Here is a 22,550-nt window from a genome sequence, read left to right on the forward strand (position 1 = left end):
AATTCCGGCTGCTTTTAGAGAGCCGGCTCTTTTGGCTCGGCTCCCTAAAAAGAAGTTTTTTTGTTGCTAAAATATATTTAATACCAAAAATAAATATTATATGTATAATGAATTACTAATGCAAAAAATAGACAATATATCAAATATGTATTATTTATATGGCTTTATTTATATTCTTCTGAACATACTCAACATGGAACACACAATTGGCTGGCAACCGATTCAGGGTGTCCCCCGCCTACTGCCCGGAGACGGCTGGGATGGGCTCCAGCACCCCCGCGACCCTAGTGAGGATCAAGCGGTACGGAAGATGAATGAATGAGTACAACATGGAGTGCTACAAAAATATAAACAAAGTACAAAGACCCATCTCAAAACAAGGTCGTCAAAAAGTTCCAATCTCTGAATGTGTATATTTATAACCTTTTAACTATTTACAGTAAAACAACATAAGTAAGCGTTGAATACCACACAACAAATTATAAATTAAAATTTGTAAAAGAAAAAGAAAAAACAGCATCCAGCTAAAGGTTTTAGCTTGTCTTTAGTGAAGATTCTTTAGAGAAGATCTTTAGAGAATCCCTGATATCAATGTTTGATATCAGGGATTGTGTGTGTGTGTGTGTGTGTGTGTGTGTGTGTGTGTGTGTGTGTGTGTGTGTGTGTGTGTGTGTGTGTGTGTAAAACCCTCCCCTTCCGGCTGCCAATGAGGAGTCGGCTCCCATCGTTCTCTTCAAAGAGCCGGCCTTAAGAGCCAGCTCGTTCGCGAGCGACACATCACTATACATTACAGTCAAGTAAAACTTTCCAGTGTTTAAAACATGCAATATAACACATTATTAGATTACAGGCAAAATCTCATGTTATTTTTTTAATCCTGTTCAGTACATTTTAAGTACAGTTGCTAGTATAATCCATTTGGAATTGTTTTCAATCTTTTGTTCATCCAATTCTTACATTTCATACATTAATTGTATTACAATTTTATGTGTTCAGTACATTCTGAATCTGTCGTTAATGAGTTGACTTTTTCGGATTTTTAAGAGAATTCAAGTTTCTTTAATCAAGCACCTATTTTGAAAGGATTATTTGGGTTCCCTTTAGACATTATTTTGTTATTTAAAGATACTCAGGAACTCTTAGGCAGTGTATAATGGATGTAATAGTCATCGGGTAACTTTGAGGGATTATTTCTGATATTTAAGACTGTTTCAACATTTACAGTATACAGTACAGTATTACAGTATTTGAATACATCCAGGAGTGTTACATTCATATTCTACACAATTGTGCACAGTGCAAATGTTGTAGATTCAATTTTGTGCACCGGTCCTTCTGTGTGGAGTTTGCATGTTCTTCCCGTGCTTGCGTGGGTTCTCTCTGGGTACTCCAGTTTCCTCTAACATTCCAAAAACATGCATGATCGGTTGATTGACAGCTCCAAATTGTCTCTTCGTGTGATGGTGAGTGAATGTTTATCTATGGGTGCCCTACGTTTGGCTGCCAACCGGTAAAGGATGTACCCTGATCGAAGTCAGCTGGGATAGACTCCAAGCATTCCTGAGCACCTCGTCAGAAAGAGCACATCGGATAATGGATGGATGGAGAAAGAGAGTGAGCGAAAGAGAGAGATAGAGAGAGAGAGAGAGAGAGAGAGAGAGAGAGAGAGAGAGAGAGAGAGAGAGAGAGAGAGAGAGAGAGAGAGAGAGAGCGAGGGATAGATATGGAGGGAGGGGCACAGAGAGAGAGGGAGAGAGAGAGCGCGCGAAAGAGAGAGAGAATTATTTTATCTCTGTTGCTACTGTCAATACCTGCAAAAATGTACGTGTTCCCCTTTTCTTCATATATTTTTTTCCAAGAAAGTCACTTCCTTTCACTTTTTCTCCCCGACCACAATTCGGCACCCTCGCGGATCGTAGCGCCAGCTTCAGTGACGAATCTGCCAGTCGGTAGAAGAAGATTGCTGTTCCAATGAAAACATCCGCAACAGTAGCCAGTTGAAACAGTTCACCTTACTTGAACAAAAATATCTAGACTTCACCGAATGTAGTTCGCTAGCATAGCACCTGGAAATATATGAAGCGCTTTGCTACTAGATGCATTATGTGACGTTTTCTGTCAGAAGAGAATACTTCCTTCGATCGTGGTGGATAGCTAACGATAGCAACGAAGCTAGCTTAGTTCAACAGCATTTCAACTTGATTGATGCCCGGTTACCCTCCAGCAGATAACTTATATTAGTAAATGAACTATGGCAGAAAGATGGTGAAAAGAATTTCTACAGTCCGGTTAGTATATGCTTTGTATAAACATTTTCACTGTTAAACGATTACATGATATGGTGTTTTATTATATTCTTGCTGATGGGAAAATTGTCTTTGTAGAACTGTTTACGTTACACTGGTCACGTTAATCCTTCTGCATTTGCGAGCGCACACCGGAGTGGCGACATTCATGTCATGAACTACAGGTAATAGTTTTCATCACAGACAGTGTTTGCTCTGTGATCTATAATATCATGATACCCACGGTAAAATGTTGAAAGGATGAACTCAAGCATTCATTTTTTTCTGAAGTAACATTTTACTACCAGTTATGGAAAATTAACTTTGACATAGAGCCCGAAAATGTAATTCATCTATCATTTAAGTTCATCAGTAGTTTTGCACAGTGTCAATAAGACTGTAATTTCAAACTAGAAGCCTTGTCCTGCACTCCAACGTTGTCCCTTGCCAACCACTGATAATACATGTAGCCATCTAATATTCATAAAATTACTTTTGGAAATATTGTGTAAAAGGTGTTTATTACAAAAACATACAGGGTCTGAAGTCAATGGGAAACATGTTTTTAATCGGGGAAAGGCTGAGCGAAGAAAATAAAAAATTTAAGCAATGAATGTAATGCAATATAGTAGATTTCACCTAAAAGTCAGTGTTTAAAATAAAGATGATTCTGATTACTTTATGGACTTGTTTCCCCTCAACCAGAATGATCAATTGCATTCCTAAAAAAATAACAATGGAAGTGTTTATATTAAATGCTTACCTATTTAAGGAAAAGTTTCACCTTTAATATTTTAAGAAAAACCAACAAGCGTTATATTTAATACACTTGCATAATAAATTAAAAACATACCCAGGAAAAAAAGCAAATATGTTACAGTCATTTGACAGGTCCAACAGATATCAGATATTTGGTCTTTTATATGTGGTAATAACAATAATAATAATATGAGACAATGTTGAATGATTTGCAAGTACATTGATTAATGTGGAATGATGGGATTTTGGGATAATCTTGATTAATATGGATGGGGGTGGAGTAGTAGGGAATATTGTGGGAAGATACAGAATAATATGGAATCATATCAATGACATGGAAGACTATTGAATGAGATGAAAAACAGTCAAACCTTGTTTTTCGAACGTCTCTGTTATCGGCCAAAGAAAATTCGATATTTTTACACCTCGGATTATGACCGAAAACCGGTTTTCGACCAAACTGAGCAAACCCAAATACAGTATATCAAAGATTAGATACGTCTGTAAACTAAAAGAAGGCAGACAAAGATGAATAAGGTGAAAATCTAAAAACTAACAAAGATGAATGAGAAATGGGTGTATGAATGTTGAACAATGAGACTCTGTTTATGAAGCATACAAAGCCCAGATTTAAACCTAGGATATCGCAAGGGTGCATTTACTCTGGTAGAAGGAGGGTCACACTTGGCTCACGATGATGATGATGATGATGGTGATAAGTCATGATGAGGAGCCAGTTGAGCCCTCGCGTGGTGGGATGCCTCTGAGTGGCGCGAGAGGGGAAACGCCGGGGCTCTTGCACCCCAGACGCAGCTAAATTCCCACCACCGGTGGGGAAGGAGGTGGGGTCAGGGCTCGCCCCGCCGGAACGGAGGGCAGTGGGAGTAGCCGCCCCACAACAATCCTTAAACAATAATCAGGCGAGGGCCCTTCTGGGGCCTGCACTGGGTGTGAACCTCGCGTATCACCTGTGAGAGTCGTACCGGGTGTGGGACCCGGGAGGGGAGGCAAGTCCCTGATGGGGGCCGATTGCCCAGGAGGAGGAGGAGGAGCCAGTTGAAAATGGGGAAAAAGATAAAGGTGAGGGAGTGGAGAAACCCAGAAAGGTTACCACCACGGTGGTCCTCCATACTCAAAGTGATGGAAGCTGCTGGAGATCATGTCAGATTGCCCTTATTTCGAAGAGTACTGCAGCGTGTCTGTAAAGTAAGCGACAGAGCGCAAATAACTCAGAGGAATGAGTTTGAGAGAAGGAAGAGCAGCTGAAGCGATCAAAAAGCCACTAGGGAGGGCCAATGGTTCACCCCTTAATGTGAAAGCATGCATATTCATAGACATAGCCCACTACATATCATGTTCCAAATTAGACTTCCTATTCCTTTGCCTGATTTCCATGGGCTGGTTTTTATAAGCAAATTTTCCTATTTGTCTGAAACAGCCTCGTAAACTTCCTTGCTTGCCGCTCATGTTGTTTCTTAAGTTAACACACATGGAAGTAATAGACTATGGATTTAAATAGTCATGATTTCAGCGTCATGAGTTAATTTGGATCATATTCGATTGTGCATCTGGGAATCTACGTGGAGTTTGTACTTACTGGAAAAAGTCAGAATTGTCAATTTTGCTGTTGTAATTTTCCGACAACAATTGGTACGTGGCTACGTTGTCACTATGCAAATTGGCATCCTTGGGAACGTCAATCTACTTGGTTTGATTTTGTAAGTTTACTCTATTGATAGTACTTAATGTAACAGGCAAAGCAGGGGTGTTAACCAACCGACATTCGCGGCGCGGATTGTAAGTGGCTTGGTTTCGGGATCTTGGTTCAGCTTTCAACCTTTATCTGTTTTTAATCAGTTTGAGGTCGCAGATCCCTTGCTGGGACAAAGGAAATGAATGTCTTTAGTGGAGATACATATTCAATATGTATGTAATCCCTAGCTTAGTTCTGAGTTGCTGTTGTGATAGGCGTTGACTTCAGGTGTACTAACCTTCACATAGCTTTGGCAGGTGCCAACCTTGATGACATCTTTTAAGCGGTAAATCTTGTGAGTATCAATGATTGCCATAGCAAAAAGAACCATCACTTCACAGAACTCAGGACTGACATGCAACACGATGGAATGATGGTACTAAGTACGGTGGAATTTGTCCCATGGATAAATCTTTCATCGAGTAACCTTTTTTCATGCAGCATGTCATTCATTACTCATGACAATAACTTGGGTGCAGAGGTATAGGGTTCGATTTGGCATGGGTGTTCTCCGGGTTCTCGGTTTCCTCCCACATTCGAAGAACATGCATGGCAGGTTAATGGAACAGCTCAAAATTCTAACGAAATGCGATTGTGAGCGTGAATGTTTGTTCGGCTATGTGTGCCCTGCGATTGGATTGGCTGGCAACCAGTTCAGGGTAGAGGTAAGATCGGGCCGCCCGAGCCCAACCCGAAATGTCAATCATTGCTTCGGGTTCGGGTCGGACTTCTCTCTTGCTGACCTCCCCCCCCCGAGGCCTTGAATAGTTTTGGCCACGAGAGACGGTGGTTCTCAAAAAAACAGAAGTCGCCTCATCACAACACGTACTGTACTAAAAACTCTTGCAATGACAATTCAAAGAACTCCTTACACTCTCTGTCGAGTATCCACCCGTCATTGTTCGTCTTTGTCTCCCTGCTACTCTCTCTTAAAGTGCCGCGCTAGATTCTTCCAGTTTACGCTTTGGGAGTGTACCTTGGTAAACCTCACTCCTTGAACCCCTCAAGGCCGCTGACTTCATGGCCTGTACTCCCAAAACGGTAATGTGGTAGCGGCGTTCTGAAGCCCAAATAAGGCAAAGACGACGCAGGAGTTGCCACCGATATGCCAATACCAAACCCACATATCAAAATAACAGTCCATTTTATATAATACCACAAATCATATTGTAATATGATCACACTCCACTATACTGGCACAGGAAGTCTCTCAGTTCTCAACTTCCACCTCTATCCAGGAACGCCTTCAACTGTGTGTCCTGCACAAATTACAAATTTATGTTGGTTTGGTACATTTTACCCTTTCAGTTTTTGGACTTGATGAGTTGAGCTTATCATGTCATGATTATGATGATGCGGTGAAATGTTTTACAGAAAAAAACAAAACATTGATTGACACTGAAATACTAATCTATGACCCTGTTTTCTTCTTCCAGGGATTGCTGGTTGCTCTAATGAGCGCTCATGGAGAGAACAGATTTCCAGAGGTGGCTGGAGTCAGTCTCGACCACTTTCCTCACACTAAATGACCAGCAGCGAAACCAGTCTTTGGACCACATTATATCCCTTAGCGGTGCAGCCCAGCTTCGTCATTTGTCAAATGGCCTGGAGGCACTCCTCAAACGTGACTTTCTGCGACTCCTGCCGCTGGAACTGGCTTTCTATTTGCTGCGCTGGTTAGATCCACAGACTTTACTCTGTTGCTGCTTAGTCTCCAAGCAGTGGAACAAAGTAAATATTGCAGCTATTTTTTTTAGATGTATGAAATTGAAAGCCAAATTAGAACACATTTAATATGCTTACTTAAATGTGTACACGGTTGCCAGCCAATCGCAGGGCACACATAGAAGAAACAACCATCCACGCTCACACTCGCACCTCGGGACAATTTAGAGTGTTCCATTAACCTGCCATGCATGTTTTTGGAATTTGGGAGAAAACCGGAGTACCTGGACAAAACTCACGCAGGCACGGGGGAGTACAAACTACACGGGGAAAGCCAGAGCCGAAATCGAACCCTGCAACTCTGCACTGTGAGGCGGATGCACTAACCAGTTGATTGGGCACTCCAAATGGTCCCTAGGTGTGATTGTGAGTGTGGAATGTTTGTCTATGTGTGCCCTGTAATTGGCTGACAACCAGTTCAGGGTGCATGCACCTTGCCTACTGCCCGAAGACACCTGATTAGGCTCCAGCACGCCTGCAACGTTTGTGAGCATATGCGGATGAGAAAATTGATCGATGTATCATTAGTATTGGGATACTCTTTGTACAAGTATCACATTTTTCACATATCCACACAGTTTTAACTGTAAAGCACTGCATTAAAATCAATTTGTTGGATGTTTTCATGTCTCTTTTCAGTCATTTTAGACTGTTCAAACCTATTAACAAGTGTCCATCTCTCTTTAGGTGATAAATTCATGCACAGAAGTGTGGCAGAACGTTTGTCGGGAGCTGGGCTGGAGGATTGACGAGTCCATTCAGGATGCATCCCATTGGAAGGGTGTCTACCTTAAAGCTAAACTGCGTATGGTTCAACTGAAGGATCAGAAGGCCTTTGAGACATCCTCACTCATTGGCCACAGTGCTCGTGTGTATGCTCTATATTATAAGGATGGTCTTCTCTGCACAGGTATGCTGTTGCTTGATTTATAGTGATTTCCAATGTGTATCAACAACAACAACAAATGACGCACTCACTATATACCTTATATTCTGCACTATAAGGCCCTTCGAATTATAAGGTGCACTGTCAATGAATGGCCTATTTTAAAACTTTTTTCATATAGTCTAGGTTTAAAGACGGGAACTAATTTATTTTTCTTCGCAGTGGTAGCGCCACCTACTGGCAACAGGAACTAAATCTATTTTTCTTTGATGTTTCCCTCTTGCGGGATAACGAGATTTATTCAATTTTTGCTTGCAAGAGTGTTTAGCCCTTGTGATGTTGAAATGTATGAGTCATTGCGAAACACTGTTGCTGTGGCAATCCACAGTTCACTGAGAAAACATTAATTTTCAATGAATGATACACAGATTTTTATGCATGACTATGGGGGGGCTGGCAGTGATTGAGTTGATGCTATGCAATCAACTGACACCCCCTTCGCGGTCTACTGGTCGATCAAAAACGACACATTGGGAACCCCCTGGCATAGACTATAATAATCAGAGATCATAATTTGGAACGCATAGTATATTATTGAAGTCATACTTTTGGTATTGTGACTAAACTAACTGTATGTTGTCTTACTTTCCAGGATCTGATGATCTCTCTGCAAAATTATGGGATGTACGTACTGGTCAATGCATTTATGGAATTCAGACTCACACCTGTGCCACCGTGAAGTTTGACGAACAGAAGCTTGTAACCGGATCCTTTGACAACACTATTGCGTGCTGGGAATGGAGCACAGGGGCCAAAATTCAGCACTTCCGTGGCCACACTGGAGCAGGTTTGTTGAGGACACAGGCTTGCTGTGGATCGATTTCTTTTTATTTATTTATTTAATTTTTGGTACCGTTGGCAAAAATCATTCCTTATGTACAAAAATGGGCATTTAGGACATTTCAGAGCGGATCACAACAATTAAACCAAGTCTTGCAAAGGTGGGAAAAGGAACAACATTAAGCTGCACCGATGTCACCTTTCATTGTTTCCATTTCTATGAATTAGGTGTTGGTGTCCCTCCTGCTTCCTCGCCTCTAGTGTGCAGGTACTCGTTAGGGCCCAAGCAGCAAAATAAATACATAAAAACAATAATTTACACGTTTTGAATAAATTGCTATTGTAATTTAATTCAAAACATCATAGAACCCATTTTTAGTCTAAAAAGGGGTGTTCACATGGCACACATTTGCATTGGTGCTGCACCGATGTATTTTGTTGCAATATATCTTACACCGGTGTAAATTTTGTGGTGTGTTCACATGTATAAAGCTGCTTACTAAAGAGAAGCGCGTTAACCCCGGTGGACTCCCACTTGCGTTCACACGGCAGCTTCTGCGGCCGTGCAATACGATAAAATAATATGGAAATAAAACATGCTCATGCGTATAGTGTACTTCCTTTTCCCCGTTATGTTTGTGACATATCGAGAAAACATGGTTTATACTTCTCCAGACTAATAAACGCTGTGGTCTATCAAACACCGTAAAAGGATGAGAGAGAGAAAGGAAAAATGGAAATTGAGGATTGAAACACCACTTTATTTCTCCTGGATCCTTCTAATTGGGCTTGGATGGTCCAGTCAGCCCAAATAGTTTTCAGGGCTGACGTTTCATCGTCACCCCAGTTCACTCCCCTGTGTTCGTTTCTATTATCGCATATGTCGTTGTTGTTACTCGCCATTTTGGAAGTGTACAATACCCAGGATGCAAGTTATGCAATGCCCATATGTAATCAATGCCCATATGTAATCAACTCTTCGCACACATAGCAAGTCTACCCCTGTAGTGTTAACACATCCCATTTTACATCGGTGCTGCCCCGCAAACTAGCATTTACTCCGGAGCAAATTTTTAAACCACCTCCTGAGCAGGGTTAAATTTGCTCCGGTTTAAGCTGTTCTCAGGGGCTACACTGGTATAATGTTGTACGTGTGAATGCTCTATGGGGGGCAGCCCCGGTGCTACACCGTCGTAAAAGTTGCCATGTGAACACCCCTATAGAAAACCAGGCATGGCTCCAGGAGTTTTTGTCTCCGGGACTAACGGGGGGACTTTACTTACAGTATACGTAAAGATATATTTTAGAATACATAATAAAATATTGGGGCGGCCCGGTAGTCCAGTGGTTAGCGCGTCGACTTCACAGTGCAGAGGTACTCGGTTCAATTCCAGCTCCGGCCTCCCTGTGTGAAATTTGCATGCTCTCCCCGGGCCTGCGTGGGTTTTCTCCGGGTACTCCGGTTTACTCCCACATTCCAATAACATGCATGGCAGGCTGATTGAACACTCTAAATTGTCCCTAGGTGTGAGTGTGGGCGTGGATGGTTGTTCGTCTATGTGTGCCCTGCGATTGGCTGGCAACCGATTCAGGGTGTCCCCCATATATTGCCCGAAGACCGCTAGGATAGGCTCCAGCGCCCCCCGCGACCCTAGTGAGGATCAAGCGGCTCGGAAGATGAATGAATGAATGAACGAATAATAAAATATTGGAGGGGCTCAACTGGGGCTACATAGATTTGTGATGAGCTTAGAACACGCCCGGTGTTGCGCCATCCCTGAAGAAATCTGGTTTAGAGGAACAAGGTACGTGCAGTTGGACAGCAAAAAGCATTTTCTGTTTAAGGTAGCTTGTGTTTCCCCATGACTTTTTAATGATTGCTTGCATGTGTGGCATCACATCACCATCAACCATTGAGAAATGTAACCACACTTTTGACTCTTTCCCTGGCCATGATTGTCAATTACTAAGAGCACTGAAGCTGGAATCAGCAGTAGTGTGCCAATTATGTGATATTCTTTTGCGATGTATTTTATTTCATCAAAATCTTGCCGTCGTCTGATTGCAAAGAGTAATGGAGTTGGCAAAAGAAAAGATGACTCACCAAGCCACATTAGCTTGAAGCTTATTTAGCTGACTCGGCTGCTCGGTAGTTGCCTCCTCAAGCCAGCTGATGGTGGTATTTTTTGCGTTTTAATTTGCCCCTCAAAAGGCTTCAATGAAGATTGGACCTTTCTCTTCAGTCTCTCACACATGATAGCGTCGAATTTGGAAGAATCCACTTAACGAGTCTGCCTACACTATCCGAGTTTTTGGACTCGATCGTTGAAAAAAACGATACTCGATCAGCATCTGGAGCAATATATCTATTGGATTGTATAATGACTCTACAATCAACTCCTCCCATAACGAAAATGCAAACACTGATAAACACTAAATATAACATGGAATATTTACATCATCCCTCTCTCTTCATTAATGAATTAAAAAAGTATTATCTTGATCGCAATCTTAGCTATCTTGCTATCTTAGTTCAAAAACTATAAACAAATCTTACTTACCAGCTTCAAGTTCCTCACTTCACATTGTGTTCCTGCTGAAGTCCCGGATGAACTCCCAACCTGTTGCGTGCGCTATACAGATTTGGCCCCATCTCCGCAAACAGTATTGACTTTTTATGTAATATCGAAAATAGCTCAACAAACAATCGATACCACAGTATAGGGTCTTCTATTCTTGCTGAGCAAATGTGCATGGCCGGTCGTCACATAGCTACACTGAGTGATGAAAGCTCTTTTGAATGAAAGAGATGCTAAACTGGAATACATAACACATACTGTAGCTAGGTCTTTCTTTTTTTTGGACCTAAATAAAATGGTTTCAGACTTTTTACCAGTCAAAGACAAAAAAAATGACATGAAAGCTCTTACTGTGTTTGGATGGTCGAGAGCACAGGCGCGGAGCTTCCGCCTCCTAGCGCAAAGCCTTCCGCTCACATCAAATGCGACAAGGCTAAAAATGGATTAGCTGGCCACTAGACAGTAGCGGTGCAGTGCACATACAAACCAATGTCATTAAAACGTAATTAATCTTAACTGTTGTTTCCCAGCAGAAGTGCAGTCGATCAGTGTATGGAATATGAATATACACTGTTTACTGTTTAAATGAACAGTAGGTTCAAAATTTGAAACCCATCACCCTGATTTTTTTTGTTTAGCTGTTTAGGTTTAAAATAGATTACAGTACATGAAAAACATCAACTTTCCAGCAGTTGAAATTGTCCAAATCACAGGTTTCTATGTTGCTTCCCACCAGTTTTTTTATTTTATAATTACCATACCCATAATGCACCGCACGACGCAGAGATCTAGCACCATCTAGTGTGTACATAGCGCAACTGTTTCCACTATTGTTGTGTTTATCATTTTACTTTATGTTAACTGTTTTGTTAAGCGCTTTGTTACAGCTGCCGCTGTTGTGAAAGCGCTATATAAATCAGCATGTATTGTATTGTAGTTTCGATTTTATGCGCCTTATAATGCAGTACCCCCGATACAGTATATGAAAACAGTTTTAATTCATCCATTGAAGGTGTACCTTATAATCCGAAGCACTTTATTGTGCAGAAAATACAGTAACTTGGTCTTTTTCTGCTCAGTTTTCAGTGTGGACTACAATGATGAGATGGACGTGCTGGTGAGCGGTTCTGCAGACTTCAGTGTGAAGGTCTGGGCTCTGGCAGCCGGTGCTTGTCTCAACACTTTGACTGGACACACTGAATGGGTTACCAAGGTCTTCAATCAATTTGTAGTTTTTATTAGAGATTGTGTTGTTCATGACGATTGGCAGATATTTTTCTTAAATTCCAGAATGCCTTTTTTGTGGCTACTTTTTATGAACGGCTGTTAACAAAAGGCATTTTGTGATGTCACTATCTGCATTCCAAATCAAATTTGACATTGCCCTTCACCCACTAATATAGTCACACCCTTTTACTATTACTTGAAGGGGACGTTGAATCAGAAATTTAATTGTGCATGACACTAAAAAAGAAATAAACAAAACTAACCTAAACCACCCACACCCACAGAAGCTAGAGCTCATGGGACAAGTTTGTGATATGGTCTTTTAATGTCCAGCGCGATAGTTTGGGGGGGCGCCCAACATATCACGAAGCATTTTGTCCCCAAATTCAATCATCGGCAACGCCTCGCCTCCTTCGGGGACATTATAAATACATATTCTCTTTTGGACCTCCCTTCTTGATCAAATATTTTGTTTTTGTTTTGACTAATCACTTTTAGCTTCTTGCTCAGCGTTAAAATCCACTGTCTGGACTTTACCGTAATTCTAACAGGGCTTTCCGTTTCCATAGTTCTTTGATTAACATTCGCAAGTTGGCTTTAAAAGACAATTATTGCTTGATATTCTTAGGAAACTCCTCTGTATCTCCTCCAAAACTTTAACCAGGGCCACATCACCATTAGCTTCAGCGTTAGTATTAGCCTTACCGTCCAGCATCACAGAGCTATGTCATTTGCAGGCTCTTGTGCATTGCCCTTACCACTTGCATCCTTTCTCCCTAGATTCAAAGCTCGTTCTTAATTACGTTTTATGGGGTTAATTTCTTTTGAAATCGTTTAGGGGGGTGAAATTTATGACGACTCGAGGGATAGCTCCCTGCCATTTGTGCCGATAATGTCGCCAGAAGCCCATAAAGGCCTTCTTAAGGGTCTTAAGCCATTATTGACGCAATAATAAATAAAACAATGAGCCGATTAACCCCATGTTTAATAAGCAGATATCGATATGAAACATCGACCTGGATGGGGAGTGAACATACAGAGGGCGTTGGCTAGGTTTACCCTGCTTCCCAAATGATTAGCTACAGCCCCAGGCTGAGCCAATAATAACAATAATAAAAATACATTTTATTTATAAGCACCTTTCTAAACACACTCAAGGACAACTTACAATCAAAACAGGAACAATAAAACCACAGCTAAAATTATAAATAATAAAAAGACATGATGTAATTAGCAGCCTGACACAGCCATGTTTAATTATATATGTATGTATATGACCGCCCAGGCTGACGGATGGCTCCAGCAGATACTGACTTCCTGATACAGGAGAGTGCAATACTCTACTGAGAACAACTACGATCCTGCGTAGAAAAATAAATAAGATATAGGATACAATAAATTTAAATGCATACCAAAACAATGAATAACAAAATTAAGAGTAAAATATCTGATGACCAAAATATTCCATAGCTGCAACCCTTATACATTATCATTCAAACATTTCCTTGTTTTCAAAAATTCTTGATATTTTGCTTTCGTACCAAGGTGTTTTTGCCTTTCTGGACTACAAAATGCACTAGATTAAAACGTACATTGGCTTTCGTATTAATAGCCCCCGGGTCTCATTTTATAAAACGGGATATTTGCAGAGGCAAAGCTGAGCCTGAGCAGTAGATAGAAGAGTCAGGTAAAAGCCCGGGCTGTGTCCACGGCAGCACCCTCCACGGCCAGAGCCCACCCCTACTCCTATCACTGACAGCCCCTGCAGTGATGAAATTAATACAAAAAAAAAAACACCAACAGTACAAATTTAACAAACTAAGAGGACTGCATAATGTATAGGAAATAGAAGTGCTATAATAATTAAATCCAAAACAATCAAAAACAAAATTAAGATAAGGGTGAAATCATTAAGAGTTAACAACAGAGCGTATGACAGTAAAAAAAAGATCAGTTTAATCTTAGGTAACCCAATTTTTTTAATGAGATATATAGCTTCAAGAGGAATAGAAAAATAATACAGATAAATACAATGGATAAAAAAACAAAGGCATCATAAAGGCTAAAAAGGTGGAACTTGAGCCACCTTTTAAAACTATCAATGCTCTCTTTGGTCTGCCAGGTTATTCCGAGGGCCAAAGACTTGAAGAGTTGACAGTCCGCAACGGTTGATATGATAAAAGAAGATCTCCTAGATAAGAAGGGGTTTCCTAAATTAATAAAAGAAGTCTGAATTTATGTTCATTTTCATACAGGTGATACTCCAGAAAAGTGAAGTGGAGTCTGTGGTGCACAGTCCTGGTGATTACATCCTCCTTAGTGCTGATAAGTATGAAATTAAGGTAATGCTCCCATCCTCACTCTATCCACTACTGTTGAGATAAAACGTTTTCGTGGGGGCTATGAGCACAAGATGCATGATTTAATCATTTCTGAGCTTTCTGTCATGTTATGTAAAAATGCACCTGCACAATTTAATTTAAAAAACCTTTAAAGGTATAATACAAAAAAGAGAAAAAACGTGAACTGGGATGGTGTACCCAGAGGCTTGTAGTCATGATGAAAAGGCTTCAGCACCTTCTGGCAAGTACTGGTTCAAATTTCCCTCTTGCATGGATTACTTGTTGCAGCATAAAAAATCTTGTCGCTGCAATCTTTCTGTTTTGGTCAGGATCCACAGCCAAAGCTTTTGCCCCACCTGATTTATTACACCCTGATTTTGTGTTGTTGTCATACAGTATGTATTGCAGTGAAACACCTCTACAATGAAATCATGTTTGCAGCAAGACGTTTTTCACAACAGGGGACTTTTCACGATTGCAAATTTATCTGAGATGTAAACACACACACACACTCAGACATATGTGTACTCTTTATTTTTATTCCAATAGTGCATAAGTATGAGCATACACTTATTTGACACTTCATATAGCCAGCGTAGAAAGAAAAAAAAGGGAAAGAAGTTGCAAAATTTAAGATTAAGATTAAGATATCCTTTATTTGTCCCGCAAAAAAAACACGCTCGAACTATCCTCTTCTGAGGATATTTTAAGTCCAGGATAAAAAAAGACCCTAGCACATAAATAAGCATATGACAGTTACAACAAGTCACAAGACATAACATGTAATAAGGAGAGGATGAATGGGAAGGGGGGGGTGGGGGTTGAGGAGAGGGGTGACCGCGACGCGGCCGAAAATGACCAGCTGCACGGATTCACACAGCTCTGCATGGTGAACCATGTCACGGGGGAAAAAGAATCGGAGCGATGAAGACGGTGATAACAAGGATGTGTATGCGCGTGTGGTTGTCCAGTTGTGTATGTGTATGCGTGTACAGGTCATAGCTGCTTCGTCGAGGTCTGCTCATCATGAAGACAGTCCCAGCTTATCAGTCCATGGCCGAGAAGGAGGGGGGTGATGGTGGGGGCCCTAGTTTCCATGCATACTTCCATCCAGAGGAAAGGGCCAGATAGCGTTTTTTGTTTTGGAGGGACGGTCGCCAACAATTTCAGACAGCCTTGAGTCCGTGGTCTGTATCTCTTCACTGGCGCCGATCAGCCGAATCTGAAAACTTTCCGCGGCGCTGATTCCAACTTCTCCATGATGTTGTCAATCGCGCGGAGTCGCTCCAAAACCGCATCAATATTGCGGTTGAGCTCAGTCACCGCTTGAGTCTGAGTGTTGGACATTTGCGCCAAACCATCCAGAATGACAGCTTATTCACTTCCAATAAAGCCGTTAAATTTTGCGATAGAACAGAAAGCTGCCAACACCAAACAGCACCTGTTATCAAAAGGCCAAGAATGTAGATGTCTTCCACATGCTCCACGGACAGTATTGCCAGGCACACTGGTCTCCACTTTATCCATGGATCCAGGGCGTATCCGGCAGCAAATATCCCCGGAGGGCAAGCAGGCTCCCCACTGCCTGCTCTTTTCGGCGAAAAAATGTTGTCGATTGCATCGAGAGACCAGCCAACTAATTCCATGGTTAGTTCTTTGGATGAAAATACGGTAGGAGGCTAGGAAAAAACAAAGACAGCACAAAGACTAAGTGGCGAGCAAGGAGAGGGTGGGGGTGAGGGCAGGAGCTGATCAGGATTCACTTTCAATTACCGTATTTTCATGACTATAAGGCGCCATTAAAAGTCTTAAATTTTCTCCAAAATGGACAGGACGCCTTATGATGCGGAGCGTCTTTTGTATGCGCTGAGTTCCGAAATCTGACCAACAGCCGACACGCTGTTTATATAGAGAAAAGGCGGAAGTGACTGTGGATAGGCATGCTGCAAAAAAGTCGGCCAATCAGTGAAGGGTGGGCGTGTATATATACATATGTGGAGAGGGAGAGCGAGAGAAGGCAGACGTGAGAGAGGAAAGGCATGCGGGGGAGAAATCCGCCAATGAGAGTGAATTGTGGGCGTGTAAGTGGACGCTAAAGGGACGCCCCAAGCAGGTACCAACACCTGTATAGAGTGTGGCAATGTGCATTGTTGCAAAACAACTCCGGTTTTGGTTTCTAAGAACCCCTGAAAATAAATTTGACAAAGAGACACGCTTGCGAAGCTCAGTTCAAACTTCAAGCCATCGGTTATGCTTTTGGCATGCGTGCCCATCTCACAGCAGCGGTGAAAAACCAAGTCAAGCAAATGAACTCTGAGCTTGCAGTTATTCCCGGAGGCTTGACTAAAGAACTCCAACCGCTGGACATCTGCATCAACCGGGCGTTCAAAGTAAAGTTGCGAACGGCATGGGAACAATGTATGATCGATGGCAAACAAAACTTTACAAAGAGTGAGAGGCAGCGCTGGGCGAGTTACGCCACAATTTGCAAATGGATTGAGGCTGCTTGGACGAATGTGTCTGCTTGCACTGTTGTTCGAGTTTTTGGCAAAGCCGGCATCATTTCTGTGGAGCCACATGGTGAAAGTGACTCTGACAACGAGAGGGAACGCGGCGTTTTTGATTGATTACGGTACTTGCACAATCGTTCAATTCTTTCTACACACACACACGCGCTGCCACCATGTTTCGCTCTGTAGCATGTGATGCGTTCAATGACAACTGGGATGTGCAGTCCTCTGCTTCTGATACAGAGGATGAGGACTTTGATGGATTTCTGTGTGATGATTGATCGAAAAACGTGAGAAATGTGTAAAATACAGAATTGGCACCCATTAATGAGACTGCGCCCAACTGTACGGTGCGTCGAATGGTCGTGAAAATACGGTACATCTATTTCTTGCATCATGTCTTTTACTTTGCTTCCTCCATCTTTCATTTTGATCACTTTTTTCCCCTGTCTTCAAGCGTCAGAGCTGTTCTTAACTCCTTGGCATGAAAATGTCCGTTTTGTTGCCATTTTTGCAATGCCACGAGCATTTGAAACTAACAATAACAAATACTTCCTGTACTACTGTGTATATGTAAGGTGTTTGCTGTTGCCGCTTCCGAGCTAAACAGTAGGAGTCGCTGTAGGCTGAGGTCGGATTAGACTTTTGTGGAAGGCTTGTTTTCGTTGTGAATCTCGTTGCGAGGCAAGAGCAGAGAAAAAGATTTCGTATTGTGCAACAAGGGAGCAGAAAAGTGGGAATGGTTTTAATGCATGAAGATTTTTTCACACTAGGGGCCATTTAGGTAGGTTTCATTGTAGAGGAGTTTCAATGTATATATATTTTTATCATCCATAATATGGATCCAACACTGACTTCTCTTTTCAGATCTGGCCTTTAGGAAAAGAAATCAACTGTAAGTGCTTAAAGACACTGTCAGTATCGGAGAACCGCAGCATAAGCCTTCAGCCCCGTTTGCAGTTTGATGGACGCCACATTGTTTGCAGCTCTGACATCGGAGTGTATCAGTGGGATTTTGCCAGTTTTGAGATTCTCAGGTAAATTATCAGCAAGTCTTGCCGAATCCAGTGTTTCTCAATATGGTTCAGCGTTATTGTAAAACACTACAACCTCGTTACAATGCCCCTCGAGGGACATAACGAATATGTACGTTATAACGGTAGTTCATTGTAATCATTTCCAATAAAATGGCCGCCAACTACAATGTATAATACAGTATGACCATTTATAATTGTAAAAGCATGAACATGTCATATAGTATAAACATGTCAATTACAAATACGCCTGCATATAGTATGAAGGAAAAAAATTATTGTATAAGATGTGATTCAAACAACTGTAGTGTTCCTACTTCATCTCTGAAAACACTCGGTCAACAAATGAAAAGTGACTTCTCCAGTTCAGAATGTGCCGCGCCCCAAATCCGGTTACGATCGTCTTTCAAACTGTTGGCCTCGAAATCTGCCATGACTTGGTTGCCATTACGGATGATTGTCGAAATCATCGACTTTGCCAATTTCTACTCTCAGCTGAGTTTTGTCTCGAAGACTCTTTCGAAAGTGAGAGACAATTTCAGCCTTCACACATTTGCTTCCGTTTACCAGACATGTTTGCATACCATGTGTTCAGGACTGCGCCGTGCCTCCGGAAGTACAACAATGTCTTAGTTGATCAATAGTGTTGCTAAGGGGAATCCCACGCTGGACATTTTGTTCATAATCAAGTTCGTGGCGACAGTTAATTTCCCGCGGTTTGTTACAACGAAGACCTTTTCACTATTTTGTGGGAAACATCTTGTCGTTATAATGAAGTTTACATTATAAAGGTGTTCATTGTCAGTAAAATTGGCACCTGGAAAATGAATTATGTGAAATCTGGACTTTGAAATATGAACATTACAGGGGTGGAAGCGTAAACGGGGAACATTGAAAAGAGGTTTGACTGTATTATGTTTGTAATGCATGGGTGCCCATTACGTCGATCCCGATCGACCGGTAGATCTAAGAGAGGTCCCAAGTAGATCCGAGGAGTGTCGAGGAGAAAAAAAAAACAACCATTTGTGTGTCTTTGTACATGTTAGTAAGATATTTTTTGTGTTAATGTATGCTGCACCCTAATCATCCTATCACTCTCATTTTCACAAAAAAAATATATTTAAAAAATAAAATAAAGCAATTAAATCTTGAACTTACATTGGCGCGTGATTACGTCACCGTCAGTTGTGAGCGCGCAGCAATCTGCAGTTGCAGCTTGTGATCAGAGCTGTTGCGCTCTATCTTTTATCGTCAGTATTCTCATTCAGAGTTTGCTTTGTGTACAATTCACCGAGGGCACGGGCAAAGAATAGGAATTGAGGAGGGCCCAGGGAAGCACTTTAATGCGGTACGTGTGAGCTACGATAGTTAACAAGCTGCAAAAGTGCATCGCATGCCTCAGTGTCAGGCTGTTTCGCATCATGGCGTGTGTGCGTGCGCGTGCCGGTAAGGGGCGATCCTGGGAGGTTGGTTGATCGAAAAGTAGATCTTCGGTCCAAAAGGTTGTAATGGGACTGCTGTGGAGCAAGGAGCTCATCTTACTCTCCAGCATACTTCCGCTTTATTGTTCTGCCATTTTTTTTCTTGTGAGGATTCAGCCCAGCCCACACCGTTTAACATTTCTGCACAATAAAGGTATCAAAAGTTGCATCTCAGCCCAACTCAAGTCAAGTTAAAATTATTTCTATAGTCCTTTATCATAAAAGGTCTCAAAGGGCTTCAAATGCCCACAGATATTAACAACATCCCCTGATCTTAACCTTGAGAAGGGGCCACAGATGGGAGAATCCCCCTTCCCTTTGGATGGAATGCGCTCACCCCAGGCCACATCTCTCCACCATGGAAAGCAGAAGAAAGAGAATCTGAATTAATTGCTCCTATAATTAGTCAATACTTTACTTTTTTGGTCAACACTTGACTTTTCGCATCACTCTTAATCCAACATATTCTTATTTTCCCAGGGTGATAAAAGTGCAGGATCCAGCCAACTTGTCCTTGCTGAGCTTTGGTGAGGTGTTTGCACTCCTTTTTGACAACCATTTCCTCTATGTGATGGATCTCAGGACAGAGTCAATTTCAGGTCGCTGGCCTCTACCGCCGTACAGGAAATCGAAACGTGGATCCAGTTTCCTGGCTGGCGTGACATCGTGGCTCAATGGCTTGGATGGGGACAACGACTCTGGACTGGTGTTTGCGACAAGCATGCCAGATCACAGCATTCACTTAGTACTATGGAAGGAAAACGGCTGAAGAGGATTGAACCCGAGATTCACCCAATGTGAAGTAGGGCTGCACAATATGGAACAAAAATAGCGTTATGGCGATCATGGCCCATGCAATTTGTCGCAAAGACACGCAATAATTTTGATTTGGAATTGGATGCTTTTGTCTGAAGTTGACCAGTCAGATGCAACTGAAAACGCATATCGCCAATCAGTAGGTGAACAGTATCTAGGGGCATTCCAATTCATTAGCTGAGAAAACACCAAGCTTGCTTACTTTGCCGCATGAAAAGCTGTATTCCTTTCATTGGCTAATAATGTCTCTGCTTTAGGTACTTGTTAAATATCCTGATATTGATATTGCTGTATTCAACACCCATAATCGCATATCGTGCAGCCCTAATGTAGAGCACCATCATTGTGACACACGCGAACATAAAAGGATCATGGTTTAATTAAGGATTTTGTTTTTATCAATTTCATGTAACCCTGCAAGCGAGGGGCTGTAGATTTTTGTCAAATCGGAAAGCACGAGACCACTCCTTGGAGTACTGGCCTACCTGACGCGACAACGGTGAAAGACTATCCAATCTTTACGCTCAGAATAAAATGCACACATTATTTTGTATCAAATGTACTAAACATTTTGACATTTGTGTTGAATCAAATAGTGAAGCAAATTCTGAGACAACAGATGAACATTTTAGCCTTTCATTTCCAGGTATTTATATGGATTGGATACATGACTTTGATCTTACCTTTTCTTTTAATCAACATTTTTTTTTTCTTGAGCAAGTACATCTGACTGACAGGTGTGTTTTGTCGAAAGGTGTGTCCTAACTCATTGATTATTCAAACTAAGCTAATTAAAATTTAAAAAAAAGATTTGCTCCTGATCTCCAACATAAGCTTGTCTGTACACACTGAGATACTGTCACTCATCACTTGCGCTTGAATGGCGTATTCTGGGACAGTGTTGCTGATCTTTATTAAAGAATAACATGATGCTAGCGCAGAATTAACTTAAACATTTGCGGAAATCGTTTGTCTGTTCTTTGAAAGATAGGCTTTCACCACATAATCTTTTTAATTGCTTGTACACAAGTTGCTGGGTCTCTGAAGTGTCTCAGTGGACCTCAAACCGCAGACAATTCGGACAAGCCAGCTGTTTGCAAACGAATATGCTGCTTCTTCCAAGTATGACATCCACGTGACGTCACTACCAGCGCGATCGGCCGCACGCCAGTGTCTAAATCAGTGGTTCTTAACCTGGGTTCGATCGAACCCGAGGGGTTCGGTAAATCGGTATCAAGGGTTCGACGGAGCCTCTGACATGAAGGGTAAAACACACCTGACTCCAAATGTCAATTAGTTATGACACGCCCGCTAGGCCATCGCTGGCTGCAAATGATCACATTACATTGCTTATTCAATCAGTGCTGCGGGAAATTTAGTTCGCTCAGTCGTCACCGTGTGACAAATGCAAATTTAAAAGACTGGAGCATCTTATTTTTCTAAATCAAAAATTGTGAAGACAAAGCCCACAAGCATCCTCATTCACATCAATTTCACATTATTAAAACACATTGAATGATACAATATAAATGCATGAATGTGAATGATATTGTCAAGGGTCAATGTCATCTTTATTGTCAAATATGCTTTATGTATGACATGCAGCATAGATGAAATTTCTTCCTCTCAATCCTCAGTGCATACATGCATGTAAACATGCTGTGCATTAAACACGCGCAGCTAAGAAAGGATAGCAGCTACACTATATAAAAAAAGACATGTAATCTGAACAGTATAGACAATATAAACAGCATAAACAACAACATAAACAATGGCGCTTGTGGCTACACTGAGCTTTTAACTCATTCAGTACCAGTCATTGGGTAGAGTGAGGTAGTGCATTGTATACACGTCATCATCAAATCAGTTTGTTCAGTCTGTCAAGTGGGTTGGCTGCAGGGATTTTGAAGGTCCAGAAGGTGGCAGTGGTCAGCGATACAGTATCGGTACAGTATCAACACAGTGTGTCATTGTGTCGACACGCCTCATGAGGCCTCATGGACCCATCACTACCTACAGTATTAGCAAAAATGTTCAACATTTCGTTATGCTTCACCTCATATCAAAAGATTCACCACAATCACTATTTTTTACAATTATTTTCTGACATTTTTATTTGGGTTACACAAACACAAAAATTCCTAGGTGGGAGGGAGCAAAATCCTACTTCACGGTTTTTCAATTTTCGCACCCATTACTAATTAACCACAAAAAACGAGGGGCTAATGAAGATTATATATCTATATCTACACACACACACACGTTGATTATTCTTCCAAACGTATTTTCCTGTCATCCCGAGTTCCCAAAATC

At 41.5% G+C, this 22,550-nt stretch overlaps 1 protein-coding gene across 1 annotated transcript; it reads left to right on the forward strand.

The window, feature by feature from the left end:
- The first annotated feature begins 1,792 nt into the window (after positions 1-1,792).
- fbxw2 (F-box and WD repeat domain containing 2) lies at positions 1,793-21,034 on the forward strand. The gene is made up of 8 exons (XM_052050126.1): positions 1,793-2,288; positions 6,234-6,528; positions 7,210-7,432; positions 8,061-8,255; positions 11,907-12,040; positions 14,310-14,396; positions 17,774-17,943; positions 19,902-21,034. The coding sequence occupies exons 2-8, from the start codon at positions 6,262-6,264 to the stop codon at positions 20,188-20,190; spliced, it is 1,365 nt and encodes a 454-aa protein (XP_051906086.1). The 5' UTR covers positions 1,793-2,288; positions 6,234-6,261; the 3' UTR covers positions 20,191-21,034.
- Positions 21,035-22,550: the final 1,516 nt, after the last annotated feature.

This window comes from Hippocampus zosterae, chromosome 18 (genome assembly GCF_025434085.1).
Source record: "Hippocampus zosterae strain Florida chromosome 18, ASM2543408v3, whole genome shotgun sequence".
Classification (NCBI taxonomy): domain Eukaryota; kingdom Metazoa; phylum Chordata; class Actinopteri; order Syngnathiformes; family Syngnathidae; genus Hippocampus; species Hippocampus zosterae.

What these genes read in the sequence shown, in the direction of transcription:
- fbxw2 (XM_052050126.1), top strand. Translation starts at nt 6,262, where the DNA reads ATGGAGAGAACAGATTTCCAGAGGTGGCTGGAGTCAGTCTCGACCACT. An exon ending in CCGTGGCCACACTGGAGCAG is followed by an intron (nt 8,256 to 11,906) that starts GTTTGTTGAGGA and finishes TTTTCTGCTCAG; the next exon opens with TTTTCAGTGTGGACTACAAT. An exon ending in ACACTGAATGGGTTACCAAG is followed by an intron (nt 12,041 to 14,309) that starts GTCTTCAATCAA and finishes ATTTTCATACAG; the next exon opens with GTGATACTCCAGAAAAGTGA.